The sequence below is a fragment of the Apus apus genome, chromosome 1, assembly GCF_020740795.1.
Source record: "Apus apus isolate bApuApu2 chromosome 1, bApuApu2.pri.cur, whole genome shotgun sequence".
Lineage (NCBI taxonomy): Eukaryota > Metazoa > Chordata > Aves > Apodiformes > Apodidae > Apus > Apus apus.
In genome coordinates, this window is record NC_067282.1 from 99,252,160 (window position 1) to 99,279,382 (window position 27,223).

General features: G+C 42.5%; 1 protein-coding gene across 1 annotated transcript in view; it reads left to right on the forward strand.

The window, feature by feature from the left end:
* Positions 1 to 705: 705 nt before the first annotated feature.
* The window catches only part of UMODL1 (uromodulin like 1), a 53,281-nt gene continuing 26,763 nt past the window's right edge, over positions 706 to 27,223 (forward strand). Inside the window, exons 1-12 of the mRNA XM_051614358.1 lie at positions 706 to 793; positions 5,676 to 5,918; positions 13,954 to 14,115; positions 14,490 to 14,596; positions 15,706 to 15,898; positions 16,795 to 16,935; positions 17,424 to 17,547; positions 18,982 to 19,105; positions 19,217 to 19,520; positions 20,949 to 21,061; positions 23,147 to 23,366; positions 27,078 to 27,215. Of these exons, the coding sequence (XP_051470318.1) occupies positions 706 to 793; positions 5,676 to 5,918; positions 13,954 to 14,115; positions 14,490 to 14,596; positions 15,706 to 15,898; positions 16,795 to 16,935; positions 17,424 to 17,547; positions 18,982 to 19,105; positions 19,217 to 19,520; positions 20,949 to 21,061; positions 23,147 to 23,366; positions 27,078 to 27,215 (1,957 nt within the window). The remainder of the gene's footprint in view (positions 794 to 5,675; positions 5,919 to 13,953; positions 14,116 to 14,489; positions 14,597 to 15,705; positions 15,899 to 16,794; positions 16,936 to 17,423; positions 17,548 to 18,981; positions 19,106 to 19,216; positions 19,521 to 20,948; positions 21,062 to 23,146; positions 23,367 to 27,077; positions 27,216 to 27,223) is intronic.

A 27,223-nucleotide genomic window follows, 5' to 3' on the forward strand; every position in this document is an offset into this window, starting at 1 on the left:
AGCCAAGTGATGTTGCACTGAATTTATTGTCTTGCATTGTGAAACTGCAGGCACATCTATCTTGGGAACATGGCTTCACAATTTACACAATGAAAAGGAAGGGATTTTGGTCTCTCAAATCTCCTGAGTCATGCCCTGCCTAATAAGGTTCTTGTTTCCCTAGCATTGCTCTCGTTTATGTGAGCCTGAAATTGCAATGAATTGAGGAGTTCAATGAGAGCAGCTTATGAAACAGCTTAAATTCAGCGAAAAAAAAAATAAAATTGACATAGACATTTGTCTCTTAGTTTGTTTTCAAAGTATAAAATAAAGACCTAAAAAAGTATCACCTGATGTGTGGAAGGAAATGAAATTCAAGATGCGTACACCTGACATTCGAGTTATCTAAATCTGGCTCCTATCTGTCAGTGCTCAGAAGGATAAACATGGACTAAACCAGCAATTTTGAAATGCCTTTTTCTCAAAATGAGGTGGAGAGGTGGGGCCAAGCTGAACAGGTAGAAGAGGCAGGTTCCCCGGGGAGAACATGGAGGAGAGAGAACTGGCAAAATTCCCACCGGAGCCTCTTTGTTTCTGTTGCCAGTAGTTATCACCTGCAGAAGGTGAAAAAGCAGAGCACCTTTTCCCCTAATCCAAAACCCTGCATGTAAGGACGATCAAGTTCTACAGCCTTGGAAGCAAAGCAATATGGGGGGCTTATCCAGGATGGGAAATAAAATGGCCAGGATCAGTCTTATTTCTGTTCTCATCGTCTGGGCAGCCACACAGCAAGGAAGGGGAAATGAAATTACAGGTGAGTGATGCAAACCTGGTCAGAGGACCACGGCTCTTATGAAGGGCAGCTTAGCTTGGATGTAGGATACTTCTTTATTTGAAATAAATGGGCCAAGGTGGTCACTCTGGAGGCCAGGCAGTGTCTCAGCAACCATTTAAAATCTTCTCTTGATAATTAAAGAAAAGCTAACCAAATCCAAATGCAACCTTTTTCCCAAACTGTTCACCCCCAGGCATAAGCCTTGTCATTTCCTTTGTGCCAGAAATGAATGAATAGGATTCCTGCTTTGTGTTCAGTAATGTGCATTGTTTTCTGACAATTGTCTTTAAAATAAGCTTTTGGAGGAAACTGTAATAAGATAGCTGGCAAAGTCCATAAAATGAGGCTGTAGAAAACAAGTTTAGCTTCTGTCTATGGTATGGACTGTAATTTGGAAAAACCTAACCCAATTGCTAGGTTGTAAATACTGAATTAAATAATAGTTTTCTCTTAATTTCTGGTTTGATTTATTTAGATGAGAAAAGATTGTGATTTGGGGCTGCTTTTTATTGCATTTTTTTACTTAAGTGATTTGCAAGTCTCAGTTAAAATATCAACCATATTTTTTAAAGCCTTGCAGACTCTCCTGTCATTCTGTCAAGGTGCATTTAAGAAAGAGGCTGTTACAGACTGGGGGCTCAGCAGAATCCCGGTCCTAGTGCCATTTAAAGTCAGTGGTGTTGTCTTTAAAAAGGATTTGGAATACCCAGAAAAAACTGAGCCTTGAATCCCCTTTTCCTCATGTTTCAGAGCCTTTGCATTTTAAATTAGTTTGAATTTGCCCTCTGTGAACCTGTTCCAACAGATTACTTTTATGGTTACAACAAGACTGGAAAGGGGCTTGTCTTTAGCTTTTGCTGTTCTCCAGCAAGAAAAGATTTGCAGATCCCAGCTCAGAGTGGCATTTCTGGCACTTGAGCAGTGAAGTTTCCAGAATAGCAGCTAAGTCTCTAGTATGAATGCTATCAAGCATTTTTTATTGCTGATTTTTTAATCATGCACTCAGATCCGATCTGGGTTTGACCTTGAATTCTAAGCAGCCTGTTCCTAATGCAGACTTTCAGCCTTTTCTCTCAGTATTTGTTTCTATTAATAAAGTATTTGAGCTAATTGTTTGTACCCTTGCTTAACATGATAAAATGCATACTTTCACTGACAGTGCTGAAAGCTGGTTGTTTCTAAGACAAAAACCTGAAGTCCAGAGATGACAGGTGTAACGTAGCCCTACTAATGTCAGATGACTGCCTTCTCCTCCTTTGCGATTGGCTTCAGCTTTGTGCTGCTGGAAACAACAGCCCATGCATTTTAATTCCATTTGATAGTGCCATAATCCCATAGATGGGGGTAATGAGAACCAGAAAGCCAATTTGCTAAAGAGCCCAAATTGATCTAAGCCACGTTGCTCAGCAGGAGACTGCTGTCAGCAAATAATTGAACTCTGAGAGTGTCAAAGCTTGTTTTAAACTGGATGGAAGTGATGAATGACAGCAAGGTTGGCAGTGCTGCACCTTTCCCTGTCCCCTTCAGGCTAAGCTCTTCCAGTGAGGGTATCTTTTTGTACCACCATAGCCATATCTCAGACTCTTTTTTGGCTTTGGAAGACTCATGCTATAGCTAATATCAATGTTTAAGTATGAAATATGATTTCATATCTGCTCAGACAGCTGTAGCTTCTAATTATAAACTATATCTAATTCTATACCATTTTATTCTCAGTTTCATACCTGTATTTATGTTGCACATTGCTGTAGAGCCTAAGCCAGCTCAGCTGACTCTGGAATTTTTAGTTTTCCAGTGCTACATCTTTGCTACAGCCACAGCTCTGCAGGGACAACATGAATCTTCAGTGCTCTCTGTACTCAGTTGTTCTCTCCCAGTGCCTGCTTTGCTGTGGCCATGCTGATATGGGAGCTCTGGAGAAACGGAGGGATCATACTAATGAGGAGCCAGGCTGAAATCTTCTTCCTTATCTGCCCACCCACCTCTCACTTAGTTTTATACTGTAACAGTATGATTTCTTAGCGCAATGTTTTATTTTTCTCATTTTCACAGAACAAAACTTGTCCTGTTCCTCCCACCTTCACTGATCACTAATAGGTGTTTCTGCACTTTCTCCAGCTGGAGGCTTGATCAAAAATGATTTATGTACTCTTTCCATCCCTCTTCAGGTATTTAGCCATTCAGGTCCCAAACTAATGAAAAAATAACCCAACTGAAACAAGATATTTTATTTATTTATTTGTTTGTTTTCCCCATGCCTGCATGTCTAGAAGCATTTGCTGGGGAAAACATTCTTGGAGCACTAACATGTGGCGAGGGAATGATTTACAAAATGCAATGACAGCTACCTGTTTCTTGTAAGGCACTTATGCCTCATGTGAAATCATAATCAATCAAATGCATTGGATAAAAAGCTGCCCTTGATCTCTGATTTCTGCTCCAGAACCCACCTCACATTTGTTCTCATTTCCCCTCTTCTGGAGGGATGTCCTAAATCCAACCAGGGGAGCAAGGCCACATTACTTTCTCTGGCTCACTTCACCTTAAGTTTCCTTCTGCACAGCAACCTACATGCCACGGCAGGATATGGGCTTTTAAGGCCCTGGTCAGACCTCCATCCTGGCCATTGGGGTCCTCTCCTGGGTCAGGCAGGGTGTGGGTTTCAGTCCCTTAGCTTGGGACTGGCTGGGTGTCTTCCTTCCTTCCCCTCATCACCATCTCCTTTCACTCACTTTTAAGGACGAAGAACAGCCCTGGTGCTTTTTAGTGACAGGAAGGTCTTTCAGTTGCTGTCTCTGCAGCTAGCTTCAGGGACCAGATGCAGCGATGTGCTGCTTGAAGCTGGGAAGGAGGAGGAATGGGCAGGGGAATTTCTAGATGTGCTGTTATTCTTTATATTTCCCTGCTGACCTGCTCTAAGCATCAGCACGGGGCTCCCTGGAGCCGGCTGGGAGATGTCTTGCTCTCACACGCCCCTTCTGTAGTTTGACACCCTGGCATCGAACTGCCTTTTGCTGCAGGGTGAAGGCAGAGATGGGTTAGGCAGAGCAGAGCTGGACTCTCAGGGGCCCAAAGCTTTCCCTGGGTCAGGCCAGACACAGTTTTTTTATAGTCTAGAGGGAAGGCAGGGAGTGACCTGTGGTCAGTCCCAGCTACCCTGTCCTTCCTTCTGCTCTTCTAAAGTGCCCTTTTCCTCAAGGAGGTGTCTGTGCCTCTGTCTGGGAAATGCACCAAGCAAATCTATTTTTCTTAATAGCCTTTTGAATACCTAAGGCAGGAGGTGTCTTTCAGGCTGTTCTTATTGGAGCAGTTCCTAGGATTAGGGCTGGAGGAACATTTTCTGGGTGATGTGGTTGAGCCAACTTTAGGGACATATTGTGTCCTATGGTGTGTGTCCAATGCATTCTTCAGGACTGCCCTTGCACTACAAATGGATCACCCTGTTCAAAGCTCTTTTACCACTTCTGTTCAAATTCCACAGGTATCTCGTTTGCTACAAAAAAAAGTTAAAGAATCATGTTAAAAGCACATGATTCCTAACAACCTGACAATTCTTTCTTCTTTAATTGGTTTTACATGTGTCATCTTTTCAGGTAGATAAGCTGTACAAGTAAGATTAGCTGTAAATATTTTCATTGTATGCTTGTTGTGTATGTTATGTTAGCTTCAGTCTGTCTGTTGTCTGGCCCTGCTCCCCTCAGAGCTGTCAGAAATAACAATCCTGCCATACTTGAATCTCAGCAGTTAATTAATATTTATCCTTATAAAAATTTCTTTTACTTTGTCTAAAGGTTGATACAGGCATTTTAATTCTATCCCATCTGTTTCCCAAATGGGACACAGGGTGACTCAGCCCCTCTGGCTTCTGTAACATCTCATTAGGAGACAGCCTGGTGTCTGTGACATAATTGTAGGTTGCTTGCTGCTAATTCTTAAACTCTACCTGGTTTTGTTCCTCTTGTTTGGGTTTCATTGTGGTGGGTTATTTTTTGGTGTTTGACTGTTTTTTTTCGTGTTGCTGCTCAAGTATTTCAGTTTTAAGTAAAGCATGTAACAAGTTTATTCCTCATCAGGACTGTTTTCATAACTCCAGAAACTGAGTCCTATTCCCTGACTTGCATGAAGTTATGTAGTTAATGAACTTATTACTGATTTCATTTATACTGAAGTCAATGAATCACAGCAGTTCACAAAGGGCCTGGTCTAATATAATCTGCTACAAATGCAGATAGGAGCACATAAGAGCTCCAGGAATACTTTTTGTGTCAGATACCTGTAAGTTCTTTCCAATGATGCATGAGTACCCAGTCTAAGCCTAGGGCAATGTCTGAAAGATGTCTTATTCCAGACATCTACTGTGACTCATCTGCCCCTGAGTTCTTTGCCCTTCGTTCCCTTTATAGTCAGTGGAGAAAGATGAACATTTTGGCAGCATAAGCCTGGAGTGGACATCTGAAGTACTTGGATGACTCTGCTCTGAAAGTGCCTATTTCTCCACTGCTGTTAATTTCTATTAATATATATTAATTTCCTTTATACTTACTTGAGTTAAGTTGCCCTTTTCCTGCTTTGTGCCTGAAGGCACTTCTTTGAATTTTCTGCTAATCTCCATCCTTTTATGACTAAAGTGATGCCTATGACAAGTAGTCACTACTAATTCTTTCTTCTGTCCGTTTTCTGAAGTGATCTTGTTCCTAATGTCAGCTTTCTTGGAAATCACTCATCTGTGTTGATTCTGTCACAGCTTTCTCATAACAGGATTTTTAACTAGATATTGTGGGGAACTTATGCTCTGCAGTGACAAGTTAGTGCTGATCCCTTTCTTTTCTGTTTTTTTTTTTGTTTGTTTATTTCTTCCTAGAAAAAGGCCTCTCTTTGCTAGGGTACCATCTGTGCAACTATAGCCTGACCAAAAATGTGTTTAAAATGGTTGCCTACCAAAAATCCTATGAGAAAAGTACTTCCTGTGGAGGATGGATACCTTGGATGGTTTGTCCCCGGACATACTACAAAACTCAGTATCATACTGTTGAAGTCCCTGAAATCATCACACTTACAGATTGCTGTGAAGGATATGAGCAAGTTGGACTCTACTGCTCTTTAGGTAAGTTTTAGTCAGGTTAATTGTTGAAATAAATGTCGGATGGAAGAAGATTCACTGAAATCGAGACATGTAAAGGCTTGATTCACTTCTGGGCAATATGTTCCTGTTCACTGACATCACTGAGTCTGCAAAAATCTACAGTAAGCTTGGTCCAACCTGGTAAGAAGTATATGTGCAAGACTAACGCTCCTGATTTTTGGACTTTGCCACCCCTAGTCACAAATTCACTAAAGATCCAGGGTGACCATGAAGAAGGCACTTGCTTGTTGTCCGTACAAGGACTCATTACTTGTCCTAATTCAGGTCAGGTGCAATAACTTGCCTTGCCTGGTGCTGTGTCTGCCCTGAGCATGGTGAGCTTTTCTCAGAAGTAATTCAGGAAGCACTAGTGTTAAATGGTACTCAGAATGACGGTACCAAAAAGTGGTAATTGCTGGCCTGCCCAGGGCTGATAGGCTGGCTCCACTGCAGGGCACAGTCTAACAGGATAACAGGAGGTTATTATCAAGGTAAAACACCCCTACTTCGTTTTAGCCCCACCTCCTGTGTATCAATCAAGGACAAGAGACAAGTGTGATAAGCATGGTAATTGGATCTCAGCTTCTACTGGATGAATGCTCTCTGTTCTGTCAGCATGGGGTGCTAGTTATTTGGCATTAGCCTGCTGGCACCCAACCTTGCCCAATGTTGTAATAAACCTTATGTCTCATCCCTGTGTGTGGATTGGACTTTGCGCCCTGGGAAAATAACCTATTTGTGGATCTATTTTTGGGACAAGACTAGGATAATATCTCCTTTGATTTGGAGCAGGGTCAGTTCCCAGCATGCAAACTCAGTTTTGGTGTTAATTTAAAACAATCTGTGACCTCAGGACAAGTTGGTACCAGCTGCTTACCGATCAAAGCTACATTAGAGCCTATTTTCTTAGGGCCTCTTTGGTTACTTAGGGCTGTGTTGGAGGACTGGAATCTGGTGAACCTTTTGGTGTATCTGATCTAAGTTATGAATTTTAAGAAGAATACTTAAGAAGCCTTAATGATCTTCAACTGAAGGTGGGAGTTTTTTTCCCTTTCCCACATCACGGCTACAATTTCTTGTCAACAAGAAATTGCTAAGTTTTAGCAAAACTTGGGTCGTAAGTGCAAGGGATTCCTTGGGGAAAAGGAACTTAATTTTTTTCCCAATGAATAAATCTACATGCTTTATAAATGAACAGGCATATTGGATTAGCTAGGCCAGACTGAACTGTTCCAGCATCCAGGAAGGTTCTGTAGGACATAACTCTCCTATTTTCAGCATGACATTGCATTTTCTCTTTTTCCCCTTTTCAAGTTATTGTACTGGGAATTTGCACAGTCTCAACACTGTAATGAAAGATTTAAAAGGAAAGGTCCTGTTGCAATCCTGGCCCTGGCTTTGGGTCATAAGACTTGGGTGACTCAGTTATCTGGGAATGTCCCCGAACCTGCTCCTGCATCAGATCATGTAACGTGACATGAGAGGATATGAGCCATATGTCTTGTCATGGGATCTGTAAAGAAAAATGTGTTCATCCTACTTATAAGTTGCTTCAGAGCATTGGAAAATGAACTTCCAAACAGGTTTTCAAGGTATTTTCTCAACAGTTACTAGTAGAATATTGTGTCTAGCAGGGAAATTCCTTTACCAGAAGGGGGAACGCAGAAGTGGCCATTGTGTTTTACTTGTTCTCAAAATTATTTGCTAGAGAAGAGGAATGTAAGCATAATTAGACACATATCATCCCTCAGTTTTTGTATCCTGAAATTATTTGGCTCTGAGATGTGTTATGGCAAAATTGGACCTGCAGGTTACAGTGTATCCAGGCAGCCTTCTCAGACTGGCAATGGACCTGTTGTTGATGTTACGTGGTTTCCACGCAGCAGTTCCATGCTGGGGAATATCTCCAGTAGATCTAATTAGTGTTGAATAATCACTTCAGTAAGGTCTCTTTGATATACATGCATGTGCACACGTGTGCATGTTTGTATCAAATGACAAGGCTGAAGAGCAATCTGAGAAAATAGGTTTTAATTCTGTAGTGCAAGGAAATAGCTGTGTCGCCTAAATGTTGAAGAGTCACTAACTAGTTATGTTTGTCTCTATTTGCACAAGAAACTCTAGGAGTGATCAGGATGTTCAGGGTGTTTCAAAACCTCTGAAAATCAAAACCAGCTTCTTGGGTGGAAAAAAAGACATCCTGCTAACACCTTCAATATATTTTTTCCCAATATGATTCCATGCCTTTTAAAAGCATCTCTAGGGATGTTTTAGGCTTGAGAGCTGCTGCTGAGTTTAATTTATTTAACATTAACTAATCTGTAAATCTCTTGTAAAGCTTAGCTGCAGAATTTCTGCCTTTGCCACTTTGTTGTTGGGCACTCTGGTCCATTGAACACTGTGGTTGCCTTGACACTTTTTCCTGTCAAAACTAATTTGGGAATATTTTAAACCATAAAAGAATTTACATGGCTTCTAGGTGATTTCTGTGTGTACGTTATTCCAGTATCTTTGCTTTTCAGGGCATTAGTCATAAATTCTGTGAATGGTAATGCACTGTCTAGACACAGTCTTAAATAAATGATGAAAAGAGAAAACTGGAACTGGTGAAATTACTGCACAGCATGCTGTTGAACTACTGTTATTTTCTTCTTGACATTATTCATGCTGGCATGCTCTCCATCCTGCTAGGAGTGGAAAGGTCTCCATGACCTTCCATGGTAACTGCTCCTGGCCACTCCCCACCTTTTCTTCCTAGAAGGAAATATTTACCCCCACCCGGGATATGGCAGGCCCTGCTTTTCTTATTTCTTTACTGTTGGGGGAAAACTGTCTATCAGTAATAAAGTTACTCCAGTTCTCACTAGTTGCCTGTGAATCCCTTAGGATAACATTACACGTGCACATGCAAACTACTGTAACTTTAAAAATAAAAATCGCAAAGTTAAGTATCTAAAAGTTAGGAAGTGCTAGAATTAATTCTAAAGGTGGAATTAAATAAAAACTAATCTTGCTTTCTCTCTTTGTGCCTATTCATGCATATTAGTACACTGTAATTGCCTGATTGGGCACTGCCTTGTCCCCAGACTCTCCTTTACCTATGGTGCTCAGGGATGGGGGAGCCCCTCTAAGGAACTTCCCAGCAGCTTCTTTCGTCCTGACCTCAGCAGTGCTCAGCTGAGCCTCTCTCTGAATAGAGAATTATTTATCACCTCTTGAAGTGAATCCTGGGGTGACTCACAGCATTTTGTCTTCCCCGTGCCTGCGGGAAGGGAGGTTCTCTGACTTTCACGGTTGTGCAACTGAGCTGCAGAGAAACTGAGATCAAACCATTTCGTGTGCCCACTCTCAGGGTGTGGTTTCAATTTTTTCTTAAATTTCTTTTAATTTTCAGTGCACTCAGCACTACCTTTAACAACTTTTGTTAAGTGAGGTGCAGAGCCTCATGTCCTCGATGGTGACTGTTAAGCAGTGCCCCAGTTGCTAATCAGATTCCAGGCTGGCAGATTAGGTTTCTGGACTTGTGAAACCCATGGCTCTTGAAAGGCTGTTACGGGTTTGCTGTACAAAACTTTCCCAGCATCTTGCAGGATTTATTTAATATTTATTTATTTAAGGTACAGTTAGGGTCCAATTCCCCAGGCTAGTTTCCAGCTGCTTCACTTAGTGGCATGGTTACTTCTCCTGGTAGCTAGTTTACTGCCTACCTTCCACCAGAGAAGCTATAGGCAAGAGTCTCCTTCCTTACCTTCCATCTAACCCCACTGGATCACAAGCCAGGGACCAGAAGAGTGCATCAGCATGTGAGGAGGGCTGGTTTTAAAGCACATGTATACAAAAATATATTGAAGTAAGAAGGCCCATACAATTTTAATCCTGGAGTTTATTAAACTGAGAGCACTTGATTTGCAATGTTAAGGCCCCTCTTGGGCTGTCACCAGAAAGCCATGGGACAGTATTGTCACTGGAGGCATGCAGGCAGCACTGCAGCATCCCCCCGGGGTGGGAAGTTGCTAAATTCCCTAAGGGGCCTCACCCAGAAGCAGATGTCTCTGGCTGCCCACCACTTTGGGTCCCTTGTGTGCCTGCAGCAGTCACAGAGCTGGGATTATGGGTGTTGGAAGGTATGACCCTTCCTGTTCCCTGTGGTGTCTGCTTATGGGCCTGCTGCCTGGGAACTGTCTTGTCTATTTTGGAGCCCAATGAAACTGTCAAGCTCTGTGCTCTCCTGTGCTGACACATTGCAGAAGTTCACCCCCCTTTGGGTAAAGAACTCTGTGCTTTTGCCCGTCTTATTATTGTGGACTTTGGTGGGTACCAGCTCTGCTTTCACCTTACCCCCTGCTTTTGGGATTTTGTATATTTGTGCATCCTCTCAGCTTTCTCCTTTCTGCAGCAAATTTGCAGACTTTTTAGTAGTCTTTCTGTCCAAGTTATCTGCTCCATTCAGTTACTGTAAGCTCATCACCTGGTGGCTCTTTGCTGATTGCTGGTGTGAGCACCAAGGAGGTGCTGCTGGCAGGAAGAACCCTTTGGAGGTGGGAGTGCCTAAATTTCATTAAGTTTATTCTGAGCATGTAGACTGTTTCTGTGCTTTGAATGCCATGTTCCTCTATGATCCAACAGCTGCACCCTTGACAAATTTCAGCTCGTGGCTCCTGAATGTGTTCTAGTGAATTATGAGGGAAGGGTGTTAAATATTTGTCAGGTGCTGAAACAGAATATGTCCTCCATCCTGACTAACCCCCAGACAGGTAATTGGGATGGAAGCATCTGAGTGGGTAAAGATTAGCAATGCTCAAAGACCCCCAAAACAGAGTAATGTGACAAATCCTCTCAGTCTGCCTTTGTAATAGGCTTTGCCAGGAGTTCTTCCTATAATATCATTTTCTGGTGACTTTGACAAATGCAAAGCTTTGGTCCCCAACTCTGCTGCACCCGCAGGATGAAACCTGGCCCCTCCAGGTGGAAGGAAGGAGAGGAATGAGGTTGTGGCTGAGATAATAGAGGCCCTCAGCATTTGTCTCCTGGGAGATCTGCTCATCCTGCAGTCACAGCAGACCCGAGGGCTCTCGTGTGGGCAGGCTGGTTACTGAGCTTTTGTTGCTAAGCGCTGGATGCTGCATTTCTGCTTCTGTATGTTTATGCAGACAATGGAAGAGAAGAGCCTAAACTTTATCTGACTGATGGAGGAGCTGGCTACCTTGCTCCCTAGTGCTGGCAGTGTTGCTTGGTTGGTGACTGTCCCCAGGATGATTGAAGCGGAGGGAATAAATCAGATTCTCAAAGCGCATCTGTACAATTAGGCAGAAGTGTGATGTGAATCCATCTCTGTTTCCGCTGATGCGAAAATGATGACCTTTTGATTTTAGAGAAATGGCTAGCATGGCACGCGGCCAGGATTCAATAGTGTTTTCTGAGATTGCGTGTGACTCATTAAATCCTTTACACCACAGTTAAACATGCCAAAAAAAAACAAAAAAAAAGGAAAAGAAAAGAGAAGTAAAGAAAAGACCTGGGTGGAAAAAGCGTCTTCGAACCTTAAACCTACTTGATCTGTACCTGAATCTCAGAGCTGGAGGGATTTACGTGCATGAGTCCATTTTTGATGTGGTGTTGGTAGATATGGTTTAGGGGAGAACTTTGTAGAGTAGGGATGATGGTTGGACTCGGTGATCCCAAGGGTCTTTTCCAACCTGAATAGTCCTATGGTTCTATGATTCTATGAATAGTAAAGAGCACTGATGATAAACTAACACAGTAAAATCCCTTGGTGCTCATAGCTGGCAAGCTCCCAATGTAAGAGGCTGCTTAGGTTCCCTGCTTGGGAGGCTAAGACAGAACAGTTGCATGAGATATGTGGGGGACTCATCCAAGGGCAGCTGAGCCTGTATCACACATTATTGTGGCTTCAGACTAGAAATCAGGAAGAGGCTTTCTAGCAGTAGGACCTGTTTGGGGAAATGGCCCATAGTGCCAGCCCCAGAACTAGAAGTGGTCCCTGGTCCAGGCTGGGAAGCAGAAGAGGTCTACTGGAGCTTGCTGGATCCAGAAGTAACATGAGTAAGATTGCACAGGGTTTATACTTTTTTTTTTTTTTCCCCTCAGCCCCACATTGCAAACCTACGCGTATAACTCAAAATGAACTGTGGAGGTAGAGCTGGTTGTGTGGAATGCTAAGGCTGCCAAGGGACCATGGTTTGAAGACATGATGGGTCCCACACCAAGCTGCATTAGGTAGCAGGAGAAATCCTGCTCCTGTAAGGCAGTCAGCTGTTCATTGGGGTTGGGGGTAGTCTTTCCTAATTTGCTGCCAATAGCTCTGGTGCGTCTAACACCAACTCAGCTTGAAAGGTGCTCACAGCCCTGTTAAAGCTTGTGCTCATTGACCATGTGCACACGAAGTATACACACAGAGTATATAAAATACAATATAAAATAGAATATTAGACAGGCTGAGAGAGTTGGGGCTGTTCAGCCTGGAGAAGAGAAGGCCCTGGTGAGACCTCATAGTGGCCTTCCAGTGCCTGAAGGGGCTGCAGGAAAGCTGGGGAGGGACTTGTACAAGGACTTGTAGAGATAGAATGAGGGGGAATGGTTTTCAATTGGAAGAGGGTAGATTTAGATTATATATTAGGGAAAATTCTTTAGTGTGAGAATGGTGAGACACTGGCACAGGTTACCTGAAGAAACTGTGGCTGCCCCCTCCCTGGAGGTGTTCGGGGGCAGGTTGGATGGGGCTTTGTGCAACCTGGTCTAGTGGGAGGTGTCCCTGCCCATGCAGGGGTGTTGGAGCTAGATGGTCTTTAAGGTCCCTTCCAAACCAAACTGTTCTGTGATTTAATGAACCTATGAGTGTAGGCAAGTGCTGTACCAAGTATTCTGCATGGAAATCTTTACATTTACACCTGCAAGTAGCCTGAATACTGCTAACAGGTCTCAACTCAGTGCCTTTCCTGTTTTCCAGCTTGTGGTTTTTGGCAGGTTTTTCAGTGGAGGTGTGGACCCCCATAATTAAGCTATGCTGAGTTTTCTTAATTGCCTTTCAGAGACCCTTGACAAGCATATTGTGGGCCCCCAAAAAGACACAGATCACTGTCTTAAAACCACTGGTATTGGCTATTTCTTTATGCAGATATGACTGCATGTCCAGTGGATTACTTTAATTGCCCTGTACTGGAGCAAGGGTTTGTAGGACCAAAAACCTGTAGACACAAAATGGATGGAAAAGAGAAATCTTTTATGTTGATTGGAAAGACCAAAAATGAGCATTACTTGGGGCTATGTATGAGAGCATGGATGAAAATAATGTTTGTGGAGATTAGAAATATTTTATTCTTCTCATCTGGAGAAGAGTATGTGCCAGTATTGAGCCAGGACCAGTGTCTGCCCTTGGCTTGAGAAGCAGTAACCCTCTGACTCAGCTGCCCTTTCTCTGCAGGGCTGTCTGGTGTGGGCTAGCAACCTCCCAGAGTGGCTAGCTGGCTGATATGGAGCAGGTGCTGCCAGGGTGCTACCATGGGCTCAGTTCTGGTCTCCAGCCACTGAAATGTACTTTTGGTCTCCGTGCTCACATAACGCCTTTGATTATTTTAACTAAATGTTAACTTTGTTGCAACAAAAGGTTAAATGAAAACTCCCAATTTCTAGCTTAGATATTACCTGTTTCCTTTGATTGTTGTATATTATTTGGCTTAGTCATAGCTGACACCAGACACATCTTCTGTTCTGCAGTGCTTCGATGTCTCTATATTTAGAAACTGTCTGTCTATGCATAATTATTAATGGAAAATTATGAATTCAAAATTTCTGTAACAGCAATGTCATAGACAAGAGAAAAATCTGAGAACATTTACACTCTTGAAATGATATAGTGGTATTTTAGCCTGCTGTTTTATCCCCATGAAACCTCGGAACAGACAAACTTGTAGAATGGGGAGGAGATGTTTACTGTAAATGAAATTTTATGGAAGCGATTTTCTATATTTTTGTTCTCAAAAATGTTTTTATTACTTAGCACTCAATAGATCCAGTGTATTTGCCTCAAGACCTGGTGTTTGTCCAATGGAGAATATGAAAACATCTGATTATCCTTGCACGTTTGATACTGAATGTCCAGGGCTTAAAAAATGCTGCAGCTCATCCAAAGGAGGAGGCTGTGTGGATCCCATGCCAGAGGGTATGTTACTGATAAATTCAAGACTGCTTCTAATAGGAATATGCTTATTTTTTCCTTCTGAGCCTGGGAATGGGCAGGAAAACTGTTACCATAGCTCTTCATAAAACAAATATGGGAATCTGCCCTGCATCAATTTCAGGTTATTAATTTTCAGGTGCTGCAGGTCCAATGAACTTTGCTCAGGTTTTTCCCCTTCACTGGCCCTGCTGCCTGTGGTATCCAGTGAACGAGGCTGTAGCTGATGTCTGTACGTGGGCCTTTCCTATTTGCCAAGTTTAAGCTTGCTCTCGTTTCTCAGAACCTTCCTATGACTCTGTTGCTTTCTGTAGCATCAGACCTCAGATGACCTGGTTGTTTCATTTTGTATGCTCCAGGAAGAACATTCTGGTACAACGTGACAGTGCTTGTGAAAATGGATTTTGGCGAGTTGATCAGAGTGGATTCCCACCTTCTGAATCATTCACGCCTTTTGCACTCCATGGTATGTGCAAACATGAATGTTTCTGTGTGTTCCTTTTTGCATCCATGTTTCTGTTAGTAACCACCACTTGCTCCAGCCCAGGAGGGACCTCACAGTCCTCTGTGCTTGGCTTAACCTTGCCAGACAGCCACTGTCCCTTTGTTCTGCCAGATAATTTTTTGGGGCCTCAGTTTATCCCTAACTGGTGAATGTCAGCCTCATCCTCAAGGAGCTCAAGAAACAGTGATTTATCCACGTCTTTAGAAAAATGTTCAGGTCTCTTCCAAGGAAAATTTAAAGATATTCTGAAAGATAGGATTTTTTTCCTGCTTAGGTGTTGCTTAGTCCAGGTCTGTCTCAGTTCAATTTTGGGTCTATGACTGTCTGGGTCCAGATTTCAGGGCCTGCAAGGCATGATGTTTTCTGATAAGGAGCTTTCAGATAAGCCTTTCACGAGACAAACCCGACCTACAGCACGGGGAACTACAAGGCAGATGGGCTCAGCAGCACCCCAAGTTTTGTTGTGAAACTTCAGGATTATGGCAGGGGACTATGTCTGGGTCAAGGGCATTTCATTGTCATTCTTTTCACAGCAGCAGTGCTCTGGGGGGGATAGCCGGGTGCTGCTTTTGCTGTAGGACCAAGTCCCTGCCCCACGCACAGGTTAGCAGTGGTGTTGGCAGCAACATGTGCACATCCAGCCAGCAGCAGCACAATGTGCCTCTTCCCATCCCGACATGGCAGGTAGGAAGAGTCTGAGGCAACCGAGGAGAACACAGCCATGACAGAGGCTGAGGTGTTTGTCTGCTGGCATGCTTCCCAAAAGGAGGATCTGCAGGAACATGGGTTGCATCCTCCTGCCTATGCATTTGAGATCTGGCACGCAGCTCTGTGCCTCCCTCAGCTTGGCATTACTGAACTGTAACTCTTTTGTGTAATGGGATGCTAATAAGAAGCGCTTACCTTGCACAAGTACACAGCTAAATGTTTCCACTTTGCTATGGTTTCTGAATTGGTGCCTTCTACACTCAGATTCTGATGATAATCATTGCCTAGTTTATGCCTCATGGGTATACAGCTGTGCTGAGAAAGGAATGAGATACTGAAGTGCTTGTTTCCCTGTTTTCCAGATTACTGGTGCATTACAGCCCCTGAATGCCTCTGTGCACCATATCCAGAGTAACCGTGCAGAAGTATATGCTGGGACAGTGGCCTCTCAGGTTCTCATTGGACTACACCAGCTGGCTCCACTGGTAGAGGTTTCTTCTTCCTTGAAGGACATTGTGAAGCGCACATATGAAGTGATTAACATAGAAGTGCAAGGTTAATTATTATAATTATAATCCTGTCATAGGGGGAAGCTTTTTCAGGGGGTTTAATCCTTTTTGATGTGTAGTTTTATCTGTATGACTATCCATTTTCTTTCAAAAGTACAGTGTAGTGAATCTTATAAAATTTGCAAATATGGCCCTAACCTAACCATTGATGAAGTCAATGTTGATGAAGCGGTAGTCAGTTAATAATTATGTTGGAGCAAATAGTTTGGAGGAGAATAGTTCTGCTTCCTCAATTAAATTTATTTTCTCCTCATAGCATAGCCCAGCTTCAAATGAAAAAGCAAAGGTGTTCAAAATTGTAACACAATAATTAATGGTATTAAACAGGCTCATAAAGGAAATGTTTTCTTGGAAAGCATATACACTTTGCTTTTATGTATTACTTCCAGTAGCTTGCATGAAGCAATAAGTATTTATAGACTGTTAATTACTATAGTGTATTATTACCTTTTTAAAAAAATGATATCTAAATATTTAAATATATTTGGTTTAAATTATTTTAATCTACTTATTTCTGTGTAGTAATCTGAACATTTCCACTCCTGAAATGCATCCATGAGCACTGCTGTCATCACTTCTTATTCTGTGTTTACTTTTGAAAACTCAGTCCAACTTTCAGCAAAGTCACTGGGTAGATCTCCTTTCCCCTGTGCTGCTGTCTCTTAGTTTTGCATGACACCCCGGAACTGTAAGCAAGAGCTGCCACTAACTGTCCTCTTATTCCAAGGAACTGGAGAAAAGGTGATAGCATTGTAACTGAATGGGGGGTAGTTTTGGGGAAGGGCAGCTGAGTTTGTTGTATCCAGAGCCTGGTTTACACCCACTGTAGCTCAGTCTTGACACTGCTATCAGTACCTGTGCAATGTGTTTCCTTTTCCTTAGATGTCAATGAATGTTCCTATGCTGAATTCAATGCTTGTCCTGAGAACAGCACTTGCATAAATCTGGAGGGTTATTACAGCTGCAACTCTCAGCATGAACATGCAGATGTCAACCCTCAACGTCTGAGCTCAAGCGAGGAAGGTAGGAAATGTAGGTCTCACCTTGGGAAGTGCTGAGGATGCTTCTGCAGAACCTTGTGGTCTATCATAGGAGCCACCTACAAAGCAAAGAGGGACACAGTGCCCCTTCTCCTCCTAGTGGGAGAAGGTGCCACATATGGCAGCTGTTGGGTGAAATAATACTTCGTGGCACCAGTTCAGCAAAATACTAAGGCAAAATACTTCCAGCCTACAGACATCAATGATCTTGCTAATAGGCTTAAAGATAATGAGATAAGTAAGTGCATGCAGTTCAGTGCTTTAGTTAGAATACAATTTTACAATCCTTTAATCTCAAAAATTAAGATATTATATTACTTTATGCTTTTGTGATATGATAATGTTTATTTTGATTTCTATTTATATTACTTGTATTGCTGCTTTTCAGCTGCAGAAAACATGAATGGTATTAGTTTGGATTTGCTTTGCTAGGAATGTTTTAGCTCTTTGATAATACTGTTTTTCCCCTAGGCATGGCAGCATCTGCTCTAGGTTCACTGTTGGATCTCATTAACATTAGCAATAGCTCCCCATCTATAAGTAACTCAAGTGTCTTGCCCATGACTAACCAATCTGCAGATGCTGAGTGCTGTAAGTAACCTTGGATTTGAATGAATATCTTCTTGCTTTTAGTTCAGCCACTCTTTGATCCCTTTGTCCTGGGGCTGGTTGAGTTACAGGAAGGTGTTCACAGAAGCTGATAATGGTTTTGGAGTGAATCTCCACCTATGGAAAGAGAGGCTCCCCCAGTAGATGGGGACTGTGATGCTGAGGAGTAACCACTGGTGAAGGCCTACTATTATTGCCATGGCTGCTGAAGGGAACTGGCCTCCTAGAAGTGGAGGTGGCCACGCTGGGCTCCTTGAGCCACTTGTGCCTAATGAGCCATTCAAGTGCAGGTCCCATCATAGGGCTTGTGCTGGGTAATCCTCCAGCATGAGAAGCCTGCCAGCAAAGGTTGTGCAAGGCCAGCACCACTCACTCGCCCTAGACTCAGCTCACCATGCATCCCAGGCTTGTCCTGGAATGAGGTATGGGACGACCTGCTGCTGACACCAGGAGCTCCTCCTGGTCATGGCCACAGGAATGTGATTCTCTTGATTTTGAGTCCATGAAGCTGTTGGTGGCTGACTGGTGAGTCAGAGAGGTTGGTTGCAGCTCCCCCACACTGGAGTTAGCCTTTGTGAGCACGGTCCCTGCTATACATGATTGCTGTCAGAGGGACTACAGTGGGAGCAAAACCCAGTAGATTTGTCTTTATATGGGTGACTTGAGCCCTTTCAGGCAGGAGTCATTATGATTCTTCTAGTGACATCCTGTTCTTGTGGGAGGAAACAGCTTTAAGTAGTTCTTTGCCTAGGTTAGAGACACAGACTGGATATTCTTGAATTTCACCCACAACTTTTGATCCAAGCTGAAGCTAAAGGAATTAAACTGAAGTCCCTCTAGAGGAGGGGTGACATGGCTTTGGGGGCACTTGGCTGCCATATGATTCAGACACCTGGAAACAATTGTGTCCTATTGAAAAAGAGCATATATTTTTCCTCAGGCTAGCTGTTAGCATGAAGGAGTTGAAGTTGTGGCAGCAGCATGCCACAGTCTCTAGGTTAACAATGGGGATGATGGTCATCTCACCTGACTCCTGCTTTTTACAGGAGTGTGTCTAGTCTCGGCTGTCTCTCTGGTTAGTGGAGACAGACAGGATCTGCTGGAGGGCACTTATCCCTACCCTGTTTAGACACTTTCTCCTCCTTCAAGGAGAAGAATAATCTCTGAAGGTTCCTGTCTTTTCCCATTGACATGATAATGATTACACCGGACTAGAGTGACATGAATATGTGAAATACTGCCCACCATTCTGCCTCCAGTCTCTAAAACTTGGGGTCTGCAGGGTTTTTCCAGGCAGGAATCAAGGCAGCCTTCGCCCAAAGAGGTGCATTTTGATGATTAAAGTGACAAGAGGCACAGCAGGTGTGAACTTATGTAGAGTGCACAGATTCACTATTCTGAACTTATTTCTGTCACTTAGACCTGTAACTCACTGGCTGATTATTAGTGGAGATTCAACACAAATACAAATAGTAAAAGGAAATAAAAAGAGTGAGCACCCAATTAATTACTCTAGTGGGATGCTTCATGGACAGGGGGGCCTGGTACTGTGTTAGGGGCTGAATCTGTCCTGACCTAATGTGAAGAGGAGCCTCTCCTACTTATTCTCAAAGTGCTTGGCTGTAATAGATTTAGGATAGCACAGTGCTTTAAAGATTAAATGTTGTTGTTTTTCTGTGATGACTTATCTGGGGACCGCAATAGATCCGTCTGAAGTTAGAAACCACCGAATCTTCCAAGTTACCAGCAACAGCTTTGAAATGTCCTGGCATGTTGCTTCAGCTCTGAACCATACTTTCCAAGTCCAAGTGTTCAAGGGCAAAGAGATAGTCCAAAACCTGAAGACAGAGGAAATGAAAATGGATGTGTCTGGACTGGAAGCAGGTGTGATGTATTCAGTAGAGATCAGCTATGAAACCTGTGGAAAAAACAGCGTCTCCCGTCAAAATGTTAAAACAGGTAAATAGCCACTTTAAAATAGAAATTATTCTTTTTTTCTCCTTCACTCTCCCTCTTTCCACTCATTTGCAGTTCAGCAATCATCCATTTGGTCCTTCCTGAGCTGCATTTCCTTCCTCTCTTCTCTACCCCAGCATTTACGCAACCGGGACTATCAAGCAGCACAGGTCTGGCGTTAGTTGATAAAGCAGGGCTGGAGCTGACTCAGACTGTTACAGATATCAGGCTAAGCCACAACACTTTTTTTTCCTTATTTATTTATTTATTTGGTTTGGTTTGGTTTGTTGTTGGTTTTGGTTTTTTTAACCTGGCACTGCATTCTGCTGCCACCCCTCTCCCATCAGGCCCCAATTTTTCCTGGTTGATGGATGTGGCCAGTGAGAAATACAGTCAACTGGTTTGTCAAGGGCTCAGCTGAGCTAATGTGAGTGCCCAAAGGAAGGCCAGATTCTGTTGAATATTTATGAGTGACCAGGATTAAAGGGAATAACAAAGGCTGTGTAAGAAAGCTTGCAGAATACTTGCATAATTTTGTTCAATTAGCCAGTGATGCTAGCTTCACAAAACCCTAGTGTGTTGATCAAGCATTATTTTGTTTTTTCTTTATCCTGAAATTATTCCCTAAGCCTTTATGCAAATAAAGAAATAAATCTCTCCATGTTTTCTTCAAAAAGCAGGCAGTGAACTATTTAGTACTGGCCACAGTGAGAATGCTGCTGTTTATGTTTAGTCACAAGAGCCTTTCCTTTGATCAGATGAGGGATTACTCCAGTTTGGGTCAGAAGGAAATTACTCCCTTTGTAGAGGGAAAATGGGAGGTCTAGTAATTACGGAGACAGGAGGCTGAACTTCAGAGTATGAAATTGGAGCCCTCGAGAAGAAGAAAAAGTTTTCCAAAGATCAGTCCAAAGAATAACAGCCTCACATTGTTTATACAGGTTAAAGTGTTTAATAGATTCCTTGGCTCATTGTTATGGCTCACATGCTCTGTACGTTACCTGTCAGGGCTTACCAGACAGAGAAGTGCTGTGCACTGTTTGTTTCTTGTGATTATTTTAAGTTTAAGAATATACTTACTATCCACACTATCAAGATCAGGAAAAAATGATTGTGACTGGTGGACCAGAAATGAACTCACAGACAACTCAACTGTTATGTAAGGTCAGGTCTGCAAGAATTAGGGATATAACTGGTCCTCACGCAGTTGTAATTAGACACCTAAATATCTTTTTGGACCTGGTGTAAGTGCATCTTCTCAATGTATAGGAAGCTTGTGGCAGAATATTGGCTTTATTTTCTTGGTTTAATACCAAAATCTCTCAACCTTCTCCCTCCTTTCTCCCTCCACCATCTGAGACTTTGATCTGGGTACATCAGTTTTGATTGAATCCTCCTCTTCTGCTTTGTGTGTTTTATTGTGTCCTACAGAGGCCAAGATATTTGGTATTACTATGAGGATTCTCAACTACAACTTCACTGATGATTTCCATAATGCCAGCAGCTCAGCATATGAAGAATTTTCAAGACTGTTGCTTACACAGGTAATGCTAAAATATCTATGGATAATATATTTTTTTTTCAATTTAGCATGTATTTAATATAATAAAGGATTTTATGCCTGGCTGAAGTATCCCTTGAAAATCATCCTACTGTTCCCTCTGACCTTTCTTTATAATTAAAATAAAATTCAACTGACTAAATAGATCAAGTCCTTGGCCTTATTAGCAATGGAACCAATGAGAATTTTCCTCAACAGAAAAGTAAAGGGATTAAAAATGCAGGCATGCAACAGGGACTGCTTTCCTTGGATCTTTAGTTTGGCAATAAACTCACACTAAATTGACTTGAGGCTTTTGAATGGATTATTGAAATGACATTGCTGACATTTATTTCAATGCTGTCTTCTCAGTAAATGACTGCTCTCAAAGCTCTTTCTTCTTTAAGGAAAAGTGACTAGGTCAGGCTTTCTTCTCCAGCCCCATTCTTTGCATGCACACATGTAGCCACTGCTGAGGTGTAATCAGCTGTAGAAAAAACTTGAGTCATGAAGTCTGTGGGCAGCTCTCAGCTTTTCGCAAACAGGGGAAGTGTTTTAGATACAGCATTCTCCTACAGGGTTTTTGTAGACAACAGGGCCCAAAGAGAGTAGCTTGGTTCTCCATCCAAAACGAGACTTTCCCAAAACAAAGGGGGGCTCATAGCATATGTGAACATAAATCTCAGTTAAAAACCCCACAATATCAGAACTATATTTTCAAAGGCATGAGAAATTGCAAGGTGAACCTCCTGACATGGTTTTGTTTCTCACAGCTGCAAGTATTTGCTTTTTGTTGTGAAGGAGGTTTTTTGTGGGTGAATCTCCTCTGGGAACAATGCAGACCTAATTGGCATCATGGGACTGAGAAGGAAAAGGGGCATTGCCCATCTGTGTTGCTTCTGCCTCCTTGGGTGTTTGGGAGAACAATAACCCCCTTACTTCCTCTCTCCTTCCTTTTTCATGCATCCCCACCCTGGTCTGAATTTAGACCAATTAAAACAGCTGGTTTGTAGGAATTCTTGGAACAAAGGCTGGCTGGGAACAAAGTGGTGTTGATTTGTGGCACCACACGTTGTGTGCTCAAAGGCATGCTTTGAGGTGCATATAGGAACAAAAGGTTCAAGCATGGAAATTCCTGCTGGACATGTAAGGTGAAACTACCAGTTCCTGCACAGCTCAAACACTGACAGCAGTGTGCCAGCTTTAGTGTTCAGAGTAACACCATTTGTAACTGATATATCTACTTGGCCCGATTGGTAAAGATTAATTATGATACTGCCTTGAAGTTGAGTTGCCTCGAACTCATTTTTTTGAGCTTATCCAGCCACATTTTTCTTGTCTCTGATTGTGAGATTGATCACCAGACTCATCTTCAGGCTGGACTTGAACTGGAGAGTTTGAAATAATCCCTGGGATGTAAAGGGATTCCCATACTGGGAAATTAAACATTTTTTTAAACTTCCTCTGGCACTGACAGCAATTGGCACAAACCAGCTTGCATCCGTGCAGTTGGGTCTTCCAAAGTAAGGTGGTCACATTCACATTGCCTGTTGGAACTGGCCCCTGGCCAATGCTAAGCATCATCCCCTGCCTGGGCACTGCCTGCGGGACTGCTAGCTTGTAGCAGCCAAAATTCAGCCAGAGTTTGCTCCTATGGAGATGACCAAGTTCTAGTGTCTGGGAGCTAAGGTGGATGTACAGGAGGCTTGGGATGAAAAGTTTACATGACATGCAGAGCTAATATCAAGAATCTGGTGCATGCAGATCTTCCAGGCCAATTCAGCTGTGAGGCAGGGAAAAAGGGGCAGAAGGCATTCTGCTCCCTTGAGCCAAAATGAAAATAGGTTTATTAGACCAGTGGTCAGATGGGTACCATTTTCAAGGGTACCTAAGTGCACCAAGGAAATTCACACTTCTTTGTGACTCAATAATGTCTGAAAAGTAAAATTTCTGAAGCCCTGAAACTTTTCTTTTTGCATAACTTTCTACATTGTGCATATATAAATCTTTAAAATGGCACCACCATAGTTTTAAAATTAGTTATTCTTGTTGAGCTTCTGGTTGTTGATGCTTCTCTCCCTTTACTCAGCTTGAAAATTCATTTCCACCCAACATTTCTGCTTTATACCAATCTGGGAATCTGAAAGTGCAGATTGAATCCCTGCAAGCTGGAAGCATCATTGTGAGGCTCAGAATCACTGTGCAGGATCCTGAGTTTCCAGTCGATGCCTCCACATTTGCCCCAGTGCTTTCTTACCTGCACAATGGCTCTACAGTTCTGGTGGATCAGCAAAACACTGTGGTAGAAGGTAATTTTTATTATTCTTATCTTTTCAAAGAAGAAAGCAGGGTTTGTATTTTGATCATGCACTGTATCGCCAGCATTCTCCTTGAAAAGTACTTTACAGAGAGACTAGGTATGTGATTTGTTGAAGGGAAAACCATGGGATGAAAACTCCTCCTTGGGCTTTTATCCATAGGCCCAGAAGGGGTCCGATGAAGGAGCCCTAGGTTTCCCTGTTAATTTTGCTCCCTCTCCTCTTTGTAGGCAGTTGGAAGTTTGCCATATCTTTCTCAAACTGAATTGCAGATATGACTACTGTAGAATATTTGTAGCCTTTAGATACACATGCCCTCTAGACAGTTTTGTGCTTCACGGCTGTGGGGTTGTATTTGGGTCAGGGTTTAAGAAAAGAAGTCTAACATCTTCACTATAGAAATCCAGCAAAAGAATTTCCCAAATGTCCTCTCAGTTAATAGGACTAAAGAAACATGTATGGAATTTATGTTAAACTAGGCCTTTGTTTGACCTTCAGTAATCACCATTTTTATCTTCACAGGTTTTGGCTTCAGGTTTCCCAGCTGGCAGAGCCAGAGTTCAGGAAGTAGCCAAAGCCAACAAAATGGGTTATTTCTCTTTGCAGTGTATTGTGCCCTTAAAAAAGTTTATTTACTGTGATCAGGGAAAACTCACTTTGTAGCTGAAGAGCCTATGGAGGTTAAGGGAAACAGGATGGGAAAAAAACAAGTTGCATCTGAAGCCAACAAATATGGCAGTGGTAGCAGATATTAAATTGCAAGATGCTGATGCCAAAATGCTTTACAAATATTGATCCTGGACTGAAAGAATGGGGAGGAAGAAGGCAATAGCTCTGGACTCGTTCTTTAATTGCAGAAAACCATCTGGCTTCCAGTAGCACTGCTCTTAGCCAGGAGCACAGCCCTGGCCTCCACTCCTCCTTAGTCATAGAGAAAAGAGGTCTATTTCTTAGCTCTGCCCAAATGAGCATTTGTTTGACAGGAGTTTCCTAAAGTCACACGTGAAGAATGAGATGAAGAACTGCAGTACATTAAGGAAAGATTTGTACAATGAGCTGTTTTGCTTCCTGAACCACAAGAGTCCTGGGATGTGCCCTGTGACAGTAAACCTGCACAGATCCTCTTGGCCCAGTGAAGCAAGGCCACCTGGATCCTCTGTGGAGCCTGGCCACCAAAAGGTTACGTGCTTGGCTTAGTGACAGTGACAGAGCAGGGAATTCAACTTTGAAACAGGAAGGATGAGAAGTCAGAAGGGAGAGCGCAGCTGAAGGGAATGGAGCAATGCACCTCTCTTTGAAGACTCATGAATTATTAAGTTTACTGCCATGATGAATAGAGACACTAAAATGTCTGTACCTTGTGTGAGGCATGGTGAGAAAAGAGAAAGGGATGTGTGCTGAGTCAGGTCCAAGATAGATCTAGCACAATATCATGTCCTTGGTAGCAGCCAGGAGCCAATTCCTGGAGAAGTGTAAGGATGCAGCAAATGTAGATGATGACTCACTAAATACTCTCTTAGCTACCAACTGCTTTCAGCTCCAGAACTCCCTGAATCCAAAGTGATTTATTTGGGTTTCTCCTCCATGGGTTTCCCATGCAGTCATGCAAACCTTTAGCATGTGCAACATCATTAGGCAAGGTATTTCACAGATTTGTACCTATTACATGTACTTCTTACGGGTATAATGGATAATGAGAGAGAACAAAAAGGTGGGAATGTGTGGGGATGACACTTCCCAAATGTCAAAGGCCAGAGAGGTGCCAAGAGTGCAGAAGGAGAGCACATTGGCTGAAGTGTAATGTTTATAGAGGAAAAAAGTGCATTGTGTGTGTATATATGTGCAAGTACTACGTACTAGTGCCAGTGAGCACTGAGAAGAGATCACAAGTGCTTTAGCCTGATGCGTGACTGAATGTGGCCATCAGAGGTGAGGGAATTTGCTCAGACAGCCATGCTAAATGATGAAAAGGAAACCCTTAGAGAAAGTGGAGCCAGTGAATGTAAGCTATTCGGCAGTTAGCACGGGAGCATCTCTCAGATAGTATTTGAAGCCATGGAGAGTCACAGTTACTTTATAGCATAGTAAGACATTAATGAGGGCACTTTCATTGCTGGTGCTTTAGTCAATCCTGCATGTTTGTGTATTCCCCCTAAGTGGCTTAGCCTGTAATGTAAGAGGCAGATGCTGGCCATAGGCACATGAAATTGTCTAATGAAAAGAATCATGGATTCAACAGCTATCTAATGAGGAAGAAAGGAAAATAAATTGAAATATTAGCTGGAAGAAGACGAAAGAGGAAGGCTGTCTGCAAACAGAAAGATGAATGCATATATGTGCATGCACACACCTGCTCTGTGCTTTCTGTTTCTAGAATGGGACTTTCCTTTTTTTCAGAGAAATGATCACAGTGATTAGTCTCTGCATGTTTTCAGAACAAACACTTACGATAATGTGTTGTTCAAAACAGTTTTCTAGCCTCTGATCAGAATTGCTTGTCCCAAAACACAGTTTTCAGTCTAGTTTTCTGCTCTTCTTCACTTACAGCCCTGGGGTAGTGAAGGTGTATGCACAAGAGAGTGCACACAGGAGCACTCCCATGGGATTCACTGAGATTATTTATGTCCAAAGCATTAACCTGGCCTTTACATGTTTGCTAGAACAGGGTGTGAGTGGTAATATAAGACTCCAGATCTAAATCTTTCAAGAATGAAGAGACTCGGCAATGAAATAGGTCTATAACTTTACGAAAGAAGCATCTCTAACTGATCCAGGGCAGCTGAAATTAGACATAAGGAACACCCTTAGAGCATATTCATGCATTGATGAACCAGGATCTCTTTTTCTGAGGCTACCAGAAAGAGAGTCACAGTTTTAAAGTATTGCCTTTCAGAAGAAATCTTTTACAAAATGAGGTTTTTTGCTGTTACCACTTCCTCTGTTAAGATCTGAAGAGTGCTTCTCGTGGGAGTTTCTTGTCTTTTATTTGAAGCAGAAGATTATTTGGATTAACTCTCTATTTCAGATTCCATCTACTGGTAGCTAGTGGTAACTTATCTATTAATTACCTGACGTATCTGAAGGTACTGTACACAGAACTTGGCATAATGTGTGCTTTTGCTGTAGCAATAGTACAAACCTATGATATTTTTTTCACTTCAAGTAAGTATTTACTTCTAAACAAAAAAGGCTTAAAAATTCTTTACCTGGAGAAAAAGTTTTTCAGAGCACAAGGCCAAAGGTTGTTTTTTATGTGAGAGAACAGGAACACAGGTCATGTACTGCATCACTCAGAGCCTGTCTATCAGGTAAGCAATGAAAGAGGAAGACCACATCCATAAATTGAAGAACTGAAGAAAGGTCTATTTTATAGAATCACAGAATTGTAGAATACCCGGTTAAAAGGGATCTCAAGGATCACCTGGTCCAACCTTTCTTGGCTAAAGCACAATCTAGACAACATTGCCCAGTGTTCTGACCAGCTGAATCTTAAATGTATTCAATGTTGGAGGATCCAGCACTTCCCTGTGGAAATTATTACAGTGGCTGATTGTTCTCATTGTGAACATTTTTCCTCCTTTCTTCAGTTGGAATCTCCCCAGTAGCAACTTGTACCCATTATCCTTCATATTTGTGATTTTTTCTAGCATAATGTAGCCAGAAGAGAGGCTGTCTGACTGATTTTGGTTTTGTTCTTAACAGACTGGGATGAATGTGCTTCTCTTGCTGAGAATGACTGCTCCACATTTGCAGAGTGTATCAATTTGATGGGCTCGTACCTGTGCAGATGCAAGACAACGATGGATACCAATCCATCCCGACCTGGAAGAAACTGTGAGGGTGAGCAG